Source organism: Lissotriton vulgaris, chromosome 2_1 (assembly GCF_964263255.1).
Source record: "Lissotriton vulgaris chromosome 2_1, aLisVul1.2, whole genome shotgun sequence".
NCBI classification, from domain to species: domain Eukaryota; kingdom Metazoa; phylum Chordata; class Amphibia; order Caudata; family Salamandridae; genus Lissotriton; species Lissotriton vulgaris.
The window spans coordinates 1669119259-1669133135 of NC_141687.1; the positions used below are offsets into that span (position 1 = coordinate 1669119259).

The 13877-nt window shown below is 45.5% G+C and overlaps 1 protein-coding gene across 2 annotated transcripts in view; it reads right to left on the reverse strand.

Moving 5' to 3' along the window:
* Positions 1-434: 434 nt before the first annotated feature.
* The window catches only part of ARID1A (AT-rich interaction domain 1A), a 599176-nt gene continuing 585733 nt past the window's right edge, over positions 435-13877 (reverse strand). For both annotated transcript variants that reach the window (XM_086957625.1, XM_086957624.1), the window contains one exon: positions 435-3453. In XM_086957625.1, the coding sequence (XP_086813751.1) occupies positions 1705-3453 (1749 nt within the window). In that variant the 3' untranslated portion in view covers positions 435-1704. The remainder of the gene's footprint in view (positions 3454-13877) is intronic.

Sequence of the window (13877 nt, forward strand, 5' to 3'; positions counted from 1 at the left end):
ATCTATCCCATAGTGGCTCCCCAGGCAGTGTTTTGCACCTTCCTGTGTGAAAACACAATGGCAAAAAAGGAAGAACCAAAAACAGCACAGATATGTGGGACAATGTGCAGCATTGATCAATGATATGCAGAAGTCTCAACCATAGTACATCGAGCTTAGTGCCAGCAAGCTCATAAAACTGGAACTTTTCTGACCTATCATCAGGAAAATTTAACATAGCATATTCAAGCTGTACAAACCTCAGGCACTACAGTCTCCATCAACTCTCTGCTAGGCTCACTACTAGAGTGCATTTCGTCATTGGATAAACTACAGAAGAAATCCCTAGATCCGCTACACGTAGATTGGATAATATAAGAGCACGATATCTGCTAACTCAACATCCACTTGGATGAGACATTGGTCCAACACTCTGAGTAATAAAAATCCTTACAAACATCTTAACAAGATTTAATGTACATTTATTCTTAACACGTGGAACATATAGTATAAAGATTTTCATACTGAATAAATGATATTCATTAAGCCAAAAAAAGGAAAAAAGGGAAGAATTTACAGCAAGTTTTTAGCTACATCGTCTGAAATACAAATATGCCGAGTTTATCACTGAAAAATCTCCATTGTGTTTCTTCATCAGGTACTTCAACTGAACCTAGAACTGTCACACCTCGATAAGAAAAAAAACAGGAAAAATATATATAAGTTGATTGGCTGTCTCGACAGCAAAGACTTTATACACAGGGAGACCTGTACTGCTCCCTCCACGGCGAGAGGATTTCTGGAGAGATTAAATAATTGCAGGTCTTCAACTCTTTAACTCGTACTATAAAGAGGGTGAGTGAAGGAGATCAGGGAGTAAACTGCAAAGGGCCGGCGCTGGGGGAGGTATGTGCAATGTACAACGTCGTAATATATACACACGATACAGCTCTTGGCTGCAGCTATAGGTTAAAACCAGGTAAGAGGTGCTGTTTGTACAAACGAGAAGGAAGAGCGAGGTCAGGGTGTTGTAGGTTCTTACACATGATGCTTTGGGGGAAAAGCCATTTTTTTCTCCTCAACATTAAACTAAAAACATTTTTAAAACTACAGCTTGCTGCAGATCCAGCTTTTATTCATGTTTCAACATTACTACATGATGTTTTACAGTTTAAGGTGTACAGCACAAAGTTCTACTGTCTACTGTACAGGCCTCCATCGGACAAGGGCTGTTCACAACTGCTAAGTTCTTGGTTCCTGTAAGATTGTGAATGTACAACGACAAACCACACAGAACTCAGAGGTTACACTTTTCCTCTGAAAGTTTTATACCATTTAAAAAGTTATGAAAGTAGTGCCCTCCTCTCTGGTTAACAGGGTAACACACGTGTGTCCTTCCCCAAACTCACTGTAAACAACAGTAACTTTGGTTAAAATAAAATTTAAAAAATCATTTTTCTTCTATGTAGTTAGAATGTTGTCTCCTTGGAGGGGTTCGAGGGCACACTTGGGATGTGAAAATGGGAGACTTAAGGAGGGCAAGAAAAAGGTGAGTTGGTGAGGAAGTGTGTCTCCATCCCCAAGTAGAAGCAGGACAGCACAGGGCAGACCGTGGATTCTGAGGTCATTTTGCATAAATAAAGGGCAACAGTCAGTTTGTTCTCTCCCAAGCTGTCCACTCACGCGCACACATACAGGGGAAGGGGTTCAGGCATCCCACGGCTGTCATGACTGGCCAATTAAAAACAGTACGTCACAAATGACTTGCGATACCAAAGAGTTCATCAAAGGCGACACGGAGATGTCCAATAGGCGTGACTCATACAAGGTAAACTCTGAGTGGTTCTCATCCACCTTGGCCATTGCAAGCAGGGCCCGTGCAGCCCGACGCATCATGTCCATGCTCGTGGCCTCAAATGGAGGATTCTGCATGTGTAGTACACTGGCCTGGCTCTGTTGGAACTGAGTGGCAGCCAGCCCATCCTCCAGAAAGCTCAGTAGGTTGCCAATGCTGCCCTTTTGCACAGCAATTGCTCGCGCTGCCAGACTATCACCCTGTGCTAAGTTGGCAAGAAGTACCACAGCCATTTCTCGACACACATGGTTCTTTCTGTCACTCAGGAAACGGACCAACATGCTATAGAGTTTATCCAGGCGGCTAAAGGGAGGTGTTGCAAGAATCAAGTCTACATTGCTGTCCTGGATGCTGAGCTTGCTAAGAGTTTCCAAGACAAGTCTTTGAGGGGAGAGAACAGCGTTTGGACCCAGTGCAAAAAAGGGATCCTGGGCCTCAGCCGAAGGGCATACGGCCCAATGAAGTAGCCCATTCAGGATGGGCAGACAAATGCTCTCTGGATAAGGGGAGAGGTCCAACTGGCCAGAGATATTGGCCAAAGTGACAAGGGTGTTCTCACGCAACATTTCCAAACAGTCCCACCACCACTCAACCTTGTTGCAGCTAACTCCTTGGTCCTGCTCCTCTTCCTTCTCATATGTCAGTGGTGCTTGTTTCCGTTCAGGATGCTTGTGGTACAGCAGGATCAATTTGCCAAGAAGCAGCAGCAGCCCAGGGTGTTTTGACATTTCAAAATCATTCCCGGGTACAAAGGACAAACTCCTGATGATGTTGGACACGCAGACACAACGCTTGGCCAGAGAGTCCTGCCAGTCCAGTAACGTGCAAAGTGGGGTCTCATCTTTGCTGTGAGGCTCATCCTCCAGAATCTTAAGGTTCCGGGGGATCTGGACTGAACTCCGACCAAATGGGAACTTGTTGCTTTCCTTGGCTATTTCTGTGTTCTTTACCACCTCCTCAGAAAGAGAACCTGGCCTTGCAGAAAGTACATCATCCATTGTAGCAGTTATACTTTTTTCGACAGGCCGGCCCACAGTCAGAGGTTCATCACTCTCTTTAGTCCCTGCGTTACTTTCAGAAGCAGAACTCTTTTGGGGGGCAGGAGTAAGGGAAGCACTTTTCCGGGCAGCTGCAAGCTCAATTTTGCTCTCAAAATGTGTTTGGATATGTTCAGTAGTGTCTCCACCACCTATCTGCCAGTGCAGTAGTCCACTGTCAAACTCCTGTACTCGCCCCAGTTTGGCAGAATAATCCACCACAAACAAGTCATTTTTCTCAACAATCTTTACAGGAAGCTTGTCAAATTTACTGGCTTGTTTCAGATTTTCCTGGGTGTCATCCAATGGCACTCGGTCTTTCTCTGAAAAGGCCATCTCCTCAACATTCTCCTCCCCGCTGCAGAAAAGGTTTTCAACCTCTTCCCTTATTTTGGCCCTTTGCTGCTGCTCTCGTTCTTCTTCCTCCTCTGATGGAGATGGGCTGCCAGCCAGGCGCAATCTTTCAGCATCCAGTAATGTTTTCTGTGCAGGGTCTCCCACCTCATACTCTTTCAGTATTCCAAAGATTTCGATCAAGCATCGACGGAAGTATTCCACCAGAAGCTCCAGCAAACCTGGTAGCTAGAAAGAGAAAGATAAAGCAGTTAGTCATGCACCAAGCATATTGGCAAATGAAACAATGTGCATGGGAAAAGGACTTGGCAGGGGTGAATCCAATGGGTATTGGAACATGCGTTTGGGCAGTCACAAGAAGTGTTAGTGGCCAAGGGAGAAGACAAGTGGTCAAGATTGAATCAAGTCGTGCTGGCACAAAACTGTAAAGGGAATGGTGAAGAGAAGGAAGGTGCAGCAAAACAATAGAATTTAATGGGTGCCAGCAAAAGCATATATATGGTGGAAAGTAAAGTGTGCAGAGCGGGATCAGAATGGAAGCATTAGCATCTATCTACACATACAAGAAAAAAAGAGCAAAGAGGAGGGCTGGAATTTGGGTGGATTGCAAGGGAGCTGAGCTGGCACAGTGTGTATGCCACAGGGAATTGTAAGCAAAGTAGGAAGGGAGTATATGGAAAGAGGGTTGTTAGGACAGGCATTTCACACAAAGTACCAACGATGAAAGGGGAGACTGGGCAAAAATGTGAGTTGGTAAAAAGAGACAGAGGGATAGTTCAGGAAAGTAGAAATGCATATATCCATAAACAGGTTAGAGGGATTAGAGGGCAAAGAGAAGGAGACCGATAAAGATAAACAAGGGAGAAATACTGTATAATCTAATAAAGAGATAGTATTGAGAACCAGTCGCTGCTGGCATGACTCGCTTGCGAGGGGGCAGGATGATGCGGGAGGAGGTGGCTTTAATTTTAAATGCATTTAAAAAAGTAACTTACCTTTTTCGCCCTGGTCCGGTGCTGCGTCCTCTCCGCCACACAGAAAGCAGGCAGCCTCCCTCCCCTAAACCAATCACAACACTGCAATGGCAGCGTTGTGATTGGCTTGGACGCCAACTCCACAGGCGTCTATGGTGATGCCATTTTCCAAATGTAGGCTGCATGCAGCCTACATGGAGAAAAGGGCATTGTGTATATAACTAGTTTGGTCGGCCCTGGGGCAGACCAAACAGCGCCCACAACAGTGGGCAAGCCACTCCACCCCAGGCCTGGAGCAGGACGGTCCACCCCCCCGCCCCCAACCAGGGGCGAGCCCCATGTGGGCGGAGGACCGTCGCTCCACTGCTTTCTTGCAGTGCAAGAAGCAGAAACATAAAATATTATAAATACCATTTTATGTTTCTGCTTCTACCACGGTGAGAAAGCAGAAGGGTTTGGTTGGGGGCGGGCAGTCAGGCTCCAGGGCAGAGGAGGAGTGGCCTGCCCACTGTTGTGAACCAGTCACACGCACTCTGACCTTTTCTCCAGTCATACGCACCCTGCCCTTTTCTCCATGTAGGCTGAGTGCTGCCTATATGGAGAAAATGGCCAACCCATAGACGCCTGTGCGGTCGGCGTCCAAGCCAATCACAACGCTGCCATTGCAGCATTGTGATTGGCTTGGGTGAGGGGCTGCCTGCTTCCTGTGTGGAGAAGAGGACACAGGACTGGGCTGGGTCGTGAAGTTAAGCTACATTTCTAAAATGTATTTAGAATTAAACCCCGCGCGTCTCTCTCTCCCCAAGCGACCACCCCGGTACCCAACCCGTGAGTCATGCCTGCTGCAACTGCCCCTCAACCAAACCCGTCTGCTTTCTTGCCGTCCAAGAAGCAGAAACAAAAATGGTATTTATGATTTCATTTTATGTTTCTGCTTCTTGCATTGCAAGCAAGCAGTGGGCAACGCTCCTCCACCCACATGGAGGAGCTGCCCCTTTTAAGAACTGAAAGTTAGTGCAACAATGACAACAATGTCACTTTTTTAGCACGCCTAATCCTAATGCAGCTCTCGGTTTTCAGCAGTTTTAAGGTTTAGAAATCAAAGGCGTGGGCTGCATAACTCAAAACATGTGACAGATTGCTTACAGTTGAAGGTGTCAAAACACCTAGAAAAATGCTAAGGTTTATCAGGATGTCAACACTAATTTCACTATTAAGAACTGCACTACTCTTTTATCTTAATCAACCAAATAAACACACACAACCACACCCTTTCCAAGCCCACTTAACTTCAGTTCAAATCCTTTTGCTGACCAAAGGAAGTCTTACATCCAACTCCGTCACTGATCAGTACAACTTCCTCAGATCTTGCAACCTCAAATATATGACATATCTGACCTTTATCCAGTCCTCATCAAGACCGTAGACACATCTATTATTGTGTGACATAACAAAATGATGTCACTATCATTAGTAATTAAAGAACAATATCAGTCATGTTCTCAATCCACAGCCTTTTGTAAAAAGTGTAGCAGCACACTTCAGTAACATGCAGAACCCTTATAGAAAAAACTTCAAGTAAAAGTTTCCGATAAGAGTTGCAGTCTCTCACATTGCCTAGGTGAATTCGGAGACACTAATTTTTACGCAACTGCTTTAGCTCTATGATGTTTAATGGTATTTTTTTATGCTCAGTTCTTATTTAGGTCCTACTGCTGCATCTGCATGGTATTTAGATCTGGACGCTGAGATGACCAGTCCAAATTCCTGAATCTTTTTTTCTTTTCCCAGACAATCAGGCATAGATTTACTGCAGTTTTGAAACATTGTTCTGTTGCATTGTCCACTTTTGGCTCAGCCTTAGCTGTTGGGCAGATCGTCTCACATTATTCTCTTTAATACAATGAAATTGTAATTCTAGTTGGAATCGGACTGTGATACAAATGCAATAGGTCCCGCATTAAGAAAGTTTGAGCTATTGGTATTGTAAATTTTTATTTATGTGCTGGTTTTGAAAATAGCGAAGTTAATAGCTTTGTCATTTACAATGCCAATACTTTTAACTTTTGCAAATGTGACACCTATAGCATTTGTAATGCAACATGTTTTGTATTTATGTGACTTAGATGTATTGATATTACAAGGCAAACATGTGCCCACCCAAGGCAAACATGTGCCCAAGTAGGTGTGTCTAGGAATTTAGGCTGCTTTAACTACCCCCCCTTGGTAGGGGTTGTTCCATCTACTACTCCACTACAATGGCAAACCCATAGTAATGGCCAAAACTATAACCTTTTGGAAGGCATGCAAGGTTTGGGTTGGGGTTGTTTTTGTTGGAATCCATGTGGGAACCTTAATGTTTCTGCTTTAAACATTAATGTTGTGTCAAACTAAACGAATGTTGGTGAAAATATTGTACTTGTGGAGGAAGCTAATGGGGAGTTAATGCAAAATCAGGGGAGTGGGGAACTACCCGCATCAAGTATCACTGGTACTCAAGGAGTCGAGCATAATATTATTATGGACAATATTATTATGGACAATGACCGAAATTGGGGAGGGCATGGTGGTAGCCCAATGAACCTCCCTATTTCGCCCTTGACAAGAACAGTATGTAGAGATGGTTCTATCGCAGGGAGTTTCATATCTTGGAATATTGCAGGATTGGGTAGCAAGCTGATGTCACAATCCTGGATTGATTTTATTAATGGGTTTGAAGTGTGTTTTTTTCAGGAGACATGGGCTTGTGACCCCATCTTTCTTCCAGGTTACTTACATTTCTCAATTCCAGCAAACAGAGGCGCTAGGAGTAGACCAATGGGAGGTCTCATAGTTTGGATCAAGCAGAGCTTGGAAACTACAATAAAAATGTGGGATTTGGGTTGCAGAGACATCTTAATGTTGCGAATTCCTCAGGAAAGTGGGGTGTGACAGATTTGTATAACGTTTATGCCAGAGGTACCAATACCGTGAGTTCCCCCACTTTAGAGGCCCTGTCTACTTTTTTGCAAACTAAGTCCCTTGGAAATCGAGTAGTAATAGCTGGGGATTTAAACAGGACCTTCGAACCCCTAGACAGTTCTGATGATCCCCTGGGGCAGGAGGAGGATAATTTATGGGGAGTCCCTTCTCTGAATCTAGCCCCTGTCAAACGCTGGACGAAGGACATACTTCTCCTAAATGCCATGTGTTTGGAACACGGGATGAGAGCCCTAAATGGGAGGACAAAGGGTGATAAGGAGGGTGCTTGCACATTTGATAATGGTCACAATAGAAGAAGGATAGATTACGTTATATGTAGTCTTAATCTTTGGCAGGGGGGTTGTGACATGGAAATCAAGGGCAGGATAGAAAGTGATCACAACCCCCTTTGTGTGACCCATACCTGGTAGATGTCTGTCCAGTCCAATTTGCAGGCAAGTGATGGTTTACTCCCTGACATGGCCAATGATATGCGCAGATTGAAATGGCCATGTGTGTTGGCGAATGCGGAATCTATGGACTTCATTAGTTCTGAGGTGGACAATGCTCTTGCTTCTATGGAGTTAGTAAGTTCCATAGTTCCAGGGTCCAGGGTAATTACTGACATCCACAACAATCTCTTTTCCCTTCTAAGACCTCATTTTATGAGAGCACGCAAGGCAAATCGCACAATACCTCCCAAACCAGCTAAGTGGTTTAACCAACAGTGCAGGGCAGCTAGACTAGCCTTGGGTAGTGCTATTAGAAATCGGGATAGGGCTGTGATTAGTGCAGCAAGGAAGCATTACAATGCAAGCATCTCCCTGGCAAAAAAAACGTGGGATGAGAAGTATTGGGCTGAATTAAAGGAGGCCTCTGGAGCCAAGGATTCCAGGCTTTTCTGGAAGATAGTGAAGTGGGGTAGAGGTGGCATCCCAAACAAACCAGACAATAACGTTGCAGAGGCTGCTTGGGTGAATTATTTTAGACCCCAATATGCAGAGACTAAGGAGGTGGTGGTGGGGGAAGCGATTTCAGCCGTATTTCCCACTGATAATCTGTTTTCCGCCAAAGAAGTTGAACTTGCAATATGTTCTGTACAAGGGGGAAGGGCCCCGGGTTTAGATGGGATACCCTCGGATGTTTTTAAAAATGATAAAAATAGGTGGGTTAGGTATGTGTTCCTATTGGGAAATGCCATCGCAAAAGGCGCGTTAGTCCCAGACCAATGGAAGGGAGCAATTATCATACCGATCTACAAAAAAGGAGATCGGTCCCTCCCGGCAAATTATAGGCCAATAAGTTTGATTGCCACTATCCAAAAAGTGATAGGGAAGATGGTGGTAAACAAACTTATGGATTGGGTGGATGAGAATAATTCCCTCTCCCCTTACCAGGCAGGCTTTCGGAGGGCTACTAGCACTGTCGATCAGGTGTTTCGTTTCACTATGTTGCGGTGGGGGACGGTACTTCTTGGCAGGGGCAGCCTGTACGTCGCCTTTGTCGACTTGCGGGCTGCCTTTGATCTAGTCCCAAGGAGCAAGCTTTGGACAGTTTTAAATAAAATAGGTATCCCAGCAGAATTGCTCACCCTAATCATGAGGTTGCACAAGAGTAATTTCGCTAAAGTCCAGTGGGGTTTGAACGGTCAATCTTCCATCGACTTTCCAGTCGAACAGGGGGTTCGTCAAGGTTGTGCAATGGCACCCTTGCTTTTTTCACTATTTATTAATGGGATCGTTGGCAGGATGCTGGATGCTAGTGTAGATGCACCTTCGTTAGCGGGCCTCAGGGTCCCTATCCTGATATTCGCTGACGATACGCTAATTATGTCTAAGACCCCTTCTGGGCTACAACGTGCCCTAAATATCTTTGATGGGTTCTGCCTGGAGCATGGCCTCGAAGTTAATGTTGGTAAGACCAAGTTGATGGCTTTTTCCCGAGGATGTAAACCTTGCCCTAGGATATATATGAATAACATCGAGCTTGAGGTAGTTAGGGAGTTTACCTACCTGGGGGTACAAATGGCAAATAGCCAAGGTTGGTCCCATCACATAGAAAAAGCGGTCTTGAAACACCAGCAAATTTCGGGGGCACTACGGGTGGAGCATAAAAGATCAAAAACAAAACCCATAAAACCCGTCCTTGCCGTATATGATGCAAAGGCAATAGGGTCTGCCCTATATGGGGCAGAGCTGTGGGGCTTTGAAAAGCTTACCTCCCTACAGATAGCAGAGAACAGGTTCTTCAGGGGAATTACGGGACTTCCCCAGAGCACCCCACTAATCCTGCTTAGCCTTGATCTTGGGAGAAGATCTGTTAGTGATCGAGCTCGATTGCGTCCCATCTTATATTGGAGACGCCTCTGGTCCACCCCCGAGTTTAAGCACTATGCAGATGGGTTTCTGGCAATAATTAAAATTGACCTTCCATAAAATACCGTGGTTGAAACATTTAAGGGTCATGTTAGGTGAACTAGGTCTTTCCAACCTTTGGGATAATCCCGCGGGGGAAGTTTTTCCAAGTAAAGATACCCTTAAAACTTTATATTGGGAGTGGATAGATGGTAGGCTCTGGAGGCGCGCAAAATCTGATTCGATGGGGGGTCGTTTTCTGGAAATAAAAACGTGTCCCGTGTTAGAACAGTACTGGGACAGTAGAACTGTCCCTATGGACAGGAAGTTATTTTTCCAGTTGAGATCTGGCTCCCTCCCCCTGAGATATTTAACAGGCAGGTGGAAGAGTTTGAACACCCTGTTCTGGCCAGCGTGCGGTGCAGCCAATGAAAGCATGGGCCACTTCCTATTTGTTTGTAATGCCTACGCCACCCCAAGGAGGGTATGGTTAGCTCCAGTCTGTAAGAACCTTGGGACATCTAGTGGTATCGAGGCATTGAGAATTATTTGCACCTCCACTGATGAGCCTCTCTGGGGTGGGCCTGGTCCATTAGGCGGAGGGCTCTTTCTACGAATGTGATTTGATTAATGTTTTAAATGCGTGTTAATTTTTAAACTGATTAAGCTTGCACAACTGTTTTATAAATATGTATTTGTATAAATGTGATATTTAATTATGATGTATTTAAATGTATGTTGTGCTTTTATGGGTATATAACTCGAATAAAGCTTTTCAATGTATTGATATTACAAATAACAATGGCTTTTAATTTTTTTAAATAATTAATACTTAAATAAAAGTTATTGTAATTTATGATGGCAATAGCTTAAACTTTTGTAAATAACTTTTGTGAAGATTATGTTCAGTGTATTTTATTGTGACGAAAATCCAAGAACAGAAGTGAAATATTAACATCTTTTTGTGACATTTGTAATAAAGCTTGAACCATTGAGAGAACATATTTGAACCAGTTGTTGTTGAATGGTTGCACAGATTGATGCTGTGGTGGCGCTGAGTGATGTTGTGGTGGCGCTGAGTGATGTTGTGGTGGCGACGAGTGATGCTGTGGTAGCGCAGAGTGATGTTGTGGTGCCCCTTGAGTGATGCTGAGGTGCCAACGAGTGATGCTGTGGTGGTGCGACAGACATATAGAGGGAGGGCGATAGATAGATAGATAGAGGGAGGGCGATAGATAAAGTGAGGGCGATAGATAGAGTGAGGGCGATAGATAGACAGAGTGAGGGCGATCGATAGACAGAGTGAGCGCGATAGATAGACAGAGTTAGGGCAATAGACAGATTGAGGGCGATAGATAGATAGAGTGAGGGTGATAGACAGAGCGATAGATAGATAGCTAGAGGACAATAGAGTGAGGGCGATAGACAGATAGAGTGAGGGCAATAGACAGATTGAGGGCGATAGATAGAGTGAGGGTGATAGAGTGAGAGCGATAGATAGATAGCTAGAGGACAATAGAGTGAGGGCGATAGATAGAGTGAGGGCGATAGATAGATAGAGTGAGGGCGATAGATAGATAGAGTGAGGGCGATAGAGTGAGGGCGATAGAGTGAGGGCGATAGATAGAGTGAGGCCGATAGATAGAGTGAGGGCGACAGAAAGATAGAGTGAGGGCGAGAGATAGAGTGAGGGCGATAGATAGATGTGTGCGGTTGTGTGCGTGGTTGGGTGTGTGGTTGGGTATGGTTGTGTGTGGTTGTATGTGTGGCTATGTGTGTGTGTGTGGCTGTGTTTGTGTGTGGGATTGTGGTTGTGTGTGGGGTTGTGGTTGTGTGTGGGTGGTTGTATGTAGGTGTGTGTGTTGTGTTTGTGGGTGTTGTGTGTGTGTGGTTGTGGTTGTATGTGTGGTTGTGTGTGTGTGGTTGTGTGTGAGATTGTGTGTGTGTGGTTGTGTGGTTGTATGTGTGTGTGTGTGCGTGGTTGTATGTGTGTGTGCGTGGTTGTATGTGTGTGTGCGGTTAGAGAAGGATGTATGTGAAAGAGAGCAGCAGATCAGCACAGCAGAAGAGAACAGGGAGTTAAAGAAGGAGGCGGGTAGAAGCGAGCAGCAGATCAGCACAGGAGAAGAGAACAGGGAGTTAGAGAAAGAGGTGGGTGGAAGAGAACAGATCAGTATGGGAGAAGAAAACAGGAAGTTAGAGAAGGAGGCGGTGGCAGGGAACAGCAGATCAGCATGGGAGAAGAGAACAGGGAGATGGAGAAGGGGGCGGGGTGGAAGAGAGCAGCAGATCAGCATGGGAGAACAGAACAGGGAGTTAAAGAAGGAGGCGGGTGGAAGAGAGCAGCAGATCAGCACAGGAGAAGAGAACAGGGAGTTAAAGAAGGAGGCGGGGTAGAAGAGAGCAGAAGATCAGCACAGAGGAAGAGAACAGGGCGTTAAAGAAGGAGGTGGGATGGAAGAGAGCAGCAGATCAGCACATGAGAAGAGAACAGGGAGTTAAAGAAGGAGGCGGGTGGAAGAAAACAGCAGATCGGCAAAGGAGAGTAGAACAGGGAGTTAGAGAAGGATGTGGGTGGAAGAGAGGGCAGATCAGCACAGCAGAAGAGAACAGGGAGTTAAAGAAGGGGGTGGGGTGGAAGAGAGCAGCAGATTAGCACAGGAGAAGATAACAGGGAGTTAAGAGAAGGAGGCGAGGTGGAAGAGAGCAGCAGATCAGCAGAAGAGAACAGGGAGTTAAAGAAGGAGGCGGGTGGAAGAGAGCAGCAGATCAGCAGAGGGAGAAAAGAAGAGAACAGGGAGTTAGAGAAGTAGGTGGGTGGAAGAGAGCAGCAGATCAGCACAGCAGAAGAGAACAGGGAGTTAAAGAAGGAGGTTGGGTGGAAGAGAGCAGCAGTTTAGCACAGGAGAAGAGAACAGGGATTTAAAGAAGGATGCGGTGGAAGAGAGCAGCAGATCAGCACAAGAAAAGAGAACAGGGAGTTATAGAAGGAGGCGGGTGGAAGAGAACAGCAGATCAGCGCGGGAGAAAAGAACAGTGAGTGCGATAGAGTGAGGGCGATAGATAGAGTGAGGGCGATAGATAGAGTGAGGGCGATAGATAGAGTGAGGACGACAGTTAGATAGTGAGGGCGACAGATTGATTGAGTGAGGACAATAGATAGAGTGAGTGCGATAGAAAGTGGGCGATAGATAGAGGGAGATAGAGTGATGGCGATAAATAGATAGATTGATAGAGTGAGGGCGATAGATAATAGATATAGTGAGGGCGATAGGTAGAGTGAGGGTGATAGATATAGTGATAGATAGTGAGGGTGATAGATGGAGTGTGGGCGATAGATGGAGTGTGGGCGATTGATGGAGTGAGGGCGATTGATGGAGTGAGGGCGATAGATGGAGTGAGGGCGATAGAGTGAGGGCGATGAATATGTGTAAGGCCAGTTTTTTTTAAGCCACACCCTTAATTACATTGACCACGCCACTTTGAGAGACCCCCTTCCCAGTTCATCCCACTTAAAGCCTTGCTGAAAGCCTTTATCATATAAGCTCTGCAATAAATGTGGAAATGTGTGCACGTGAGCTCAAGCAAAGCCTGCAGGTTTACAACCACCTTTAGAGTTTCAGAAAGACCACAAGACCAGCTCTTTCTGTGAGAATGTAGTGCTCTGTTAAATGGGAGCTTTTCTGATTTACTGCCGATGAGGAGGTTGCCCGGATATTGTTTGTATATTTAGCTCTGCCATGAACATCTTCACCATGCATAATCATCAGTCTCTTCCAAAGAAGCTGTCAAACAAGTGGGACATCAAAGTGCTACCCTGTTTGCGAGTGCGTGTGTTTGCGAGTACGTATGTTTTGCTAATGCGTGTGTTTGTGAGTGCGTGTGTAGCTGGAGCCCGTGATTGATTGAAATGGAGGGGGGAGGGAGAGCGGTGGGTGAAAGCAGAACCAGAGCGCCGCTTTGAAGTCCCCATAAAGTCTTTCAACACGGATGCCAGCAGCGCCGAAGGATTGTTTATTGCCTTAGTAGCTCATGAGCTTAGAATCCTCATGGAATATGGTGGATAAATAAAAATTCATCCGAAGAAACATATTGAAAGTGTCTTTCGGTTACCAGTGTATACAAGTGTTTAATAACGAGCAGGGGAAAAGGGAAATGTACCTCTCGTATCGTCCTGTGGTTTGGCCAGACTCTTTAATTAATGGCCAGTTGTGTCAACATTGCAACAGACGTGGCTTCCATCTGGCGTCAAGGGTCGCAAGCGTTGATTCTTGGGAGGGGAATGAGGCATTGTCAATTGCTCCCCTCCACGGCCATCCTGGTTGGGCAAAGGGAGGGGCGGAAGGCTGCAGCCAGAGGCCAC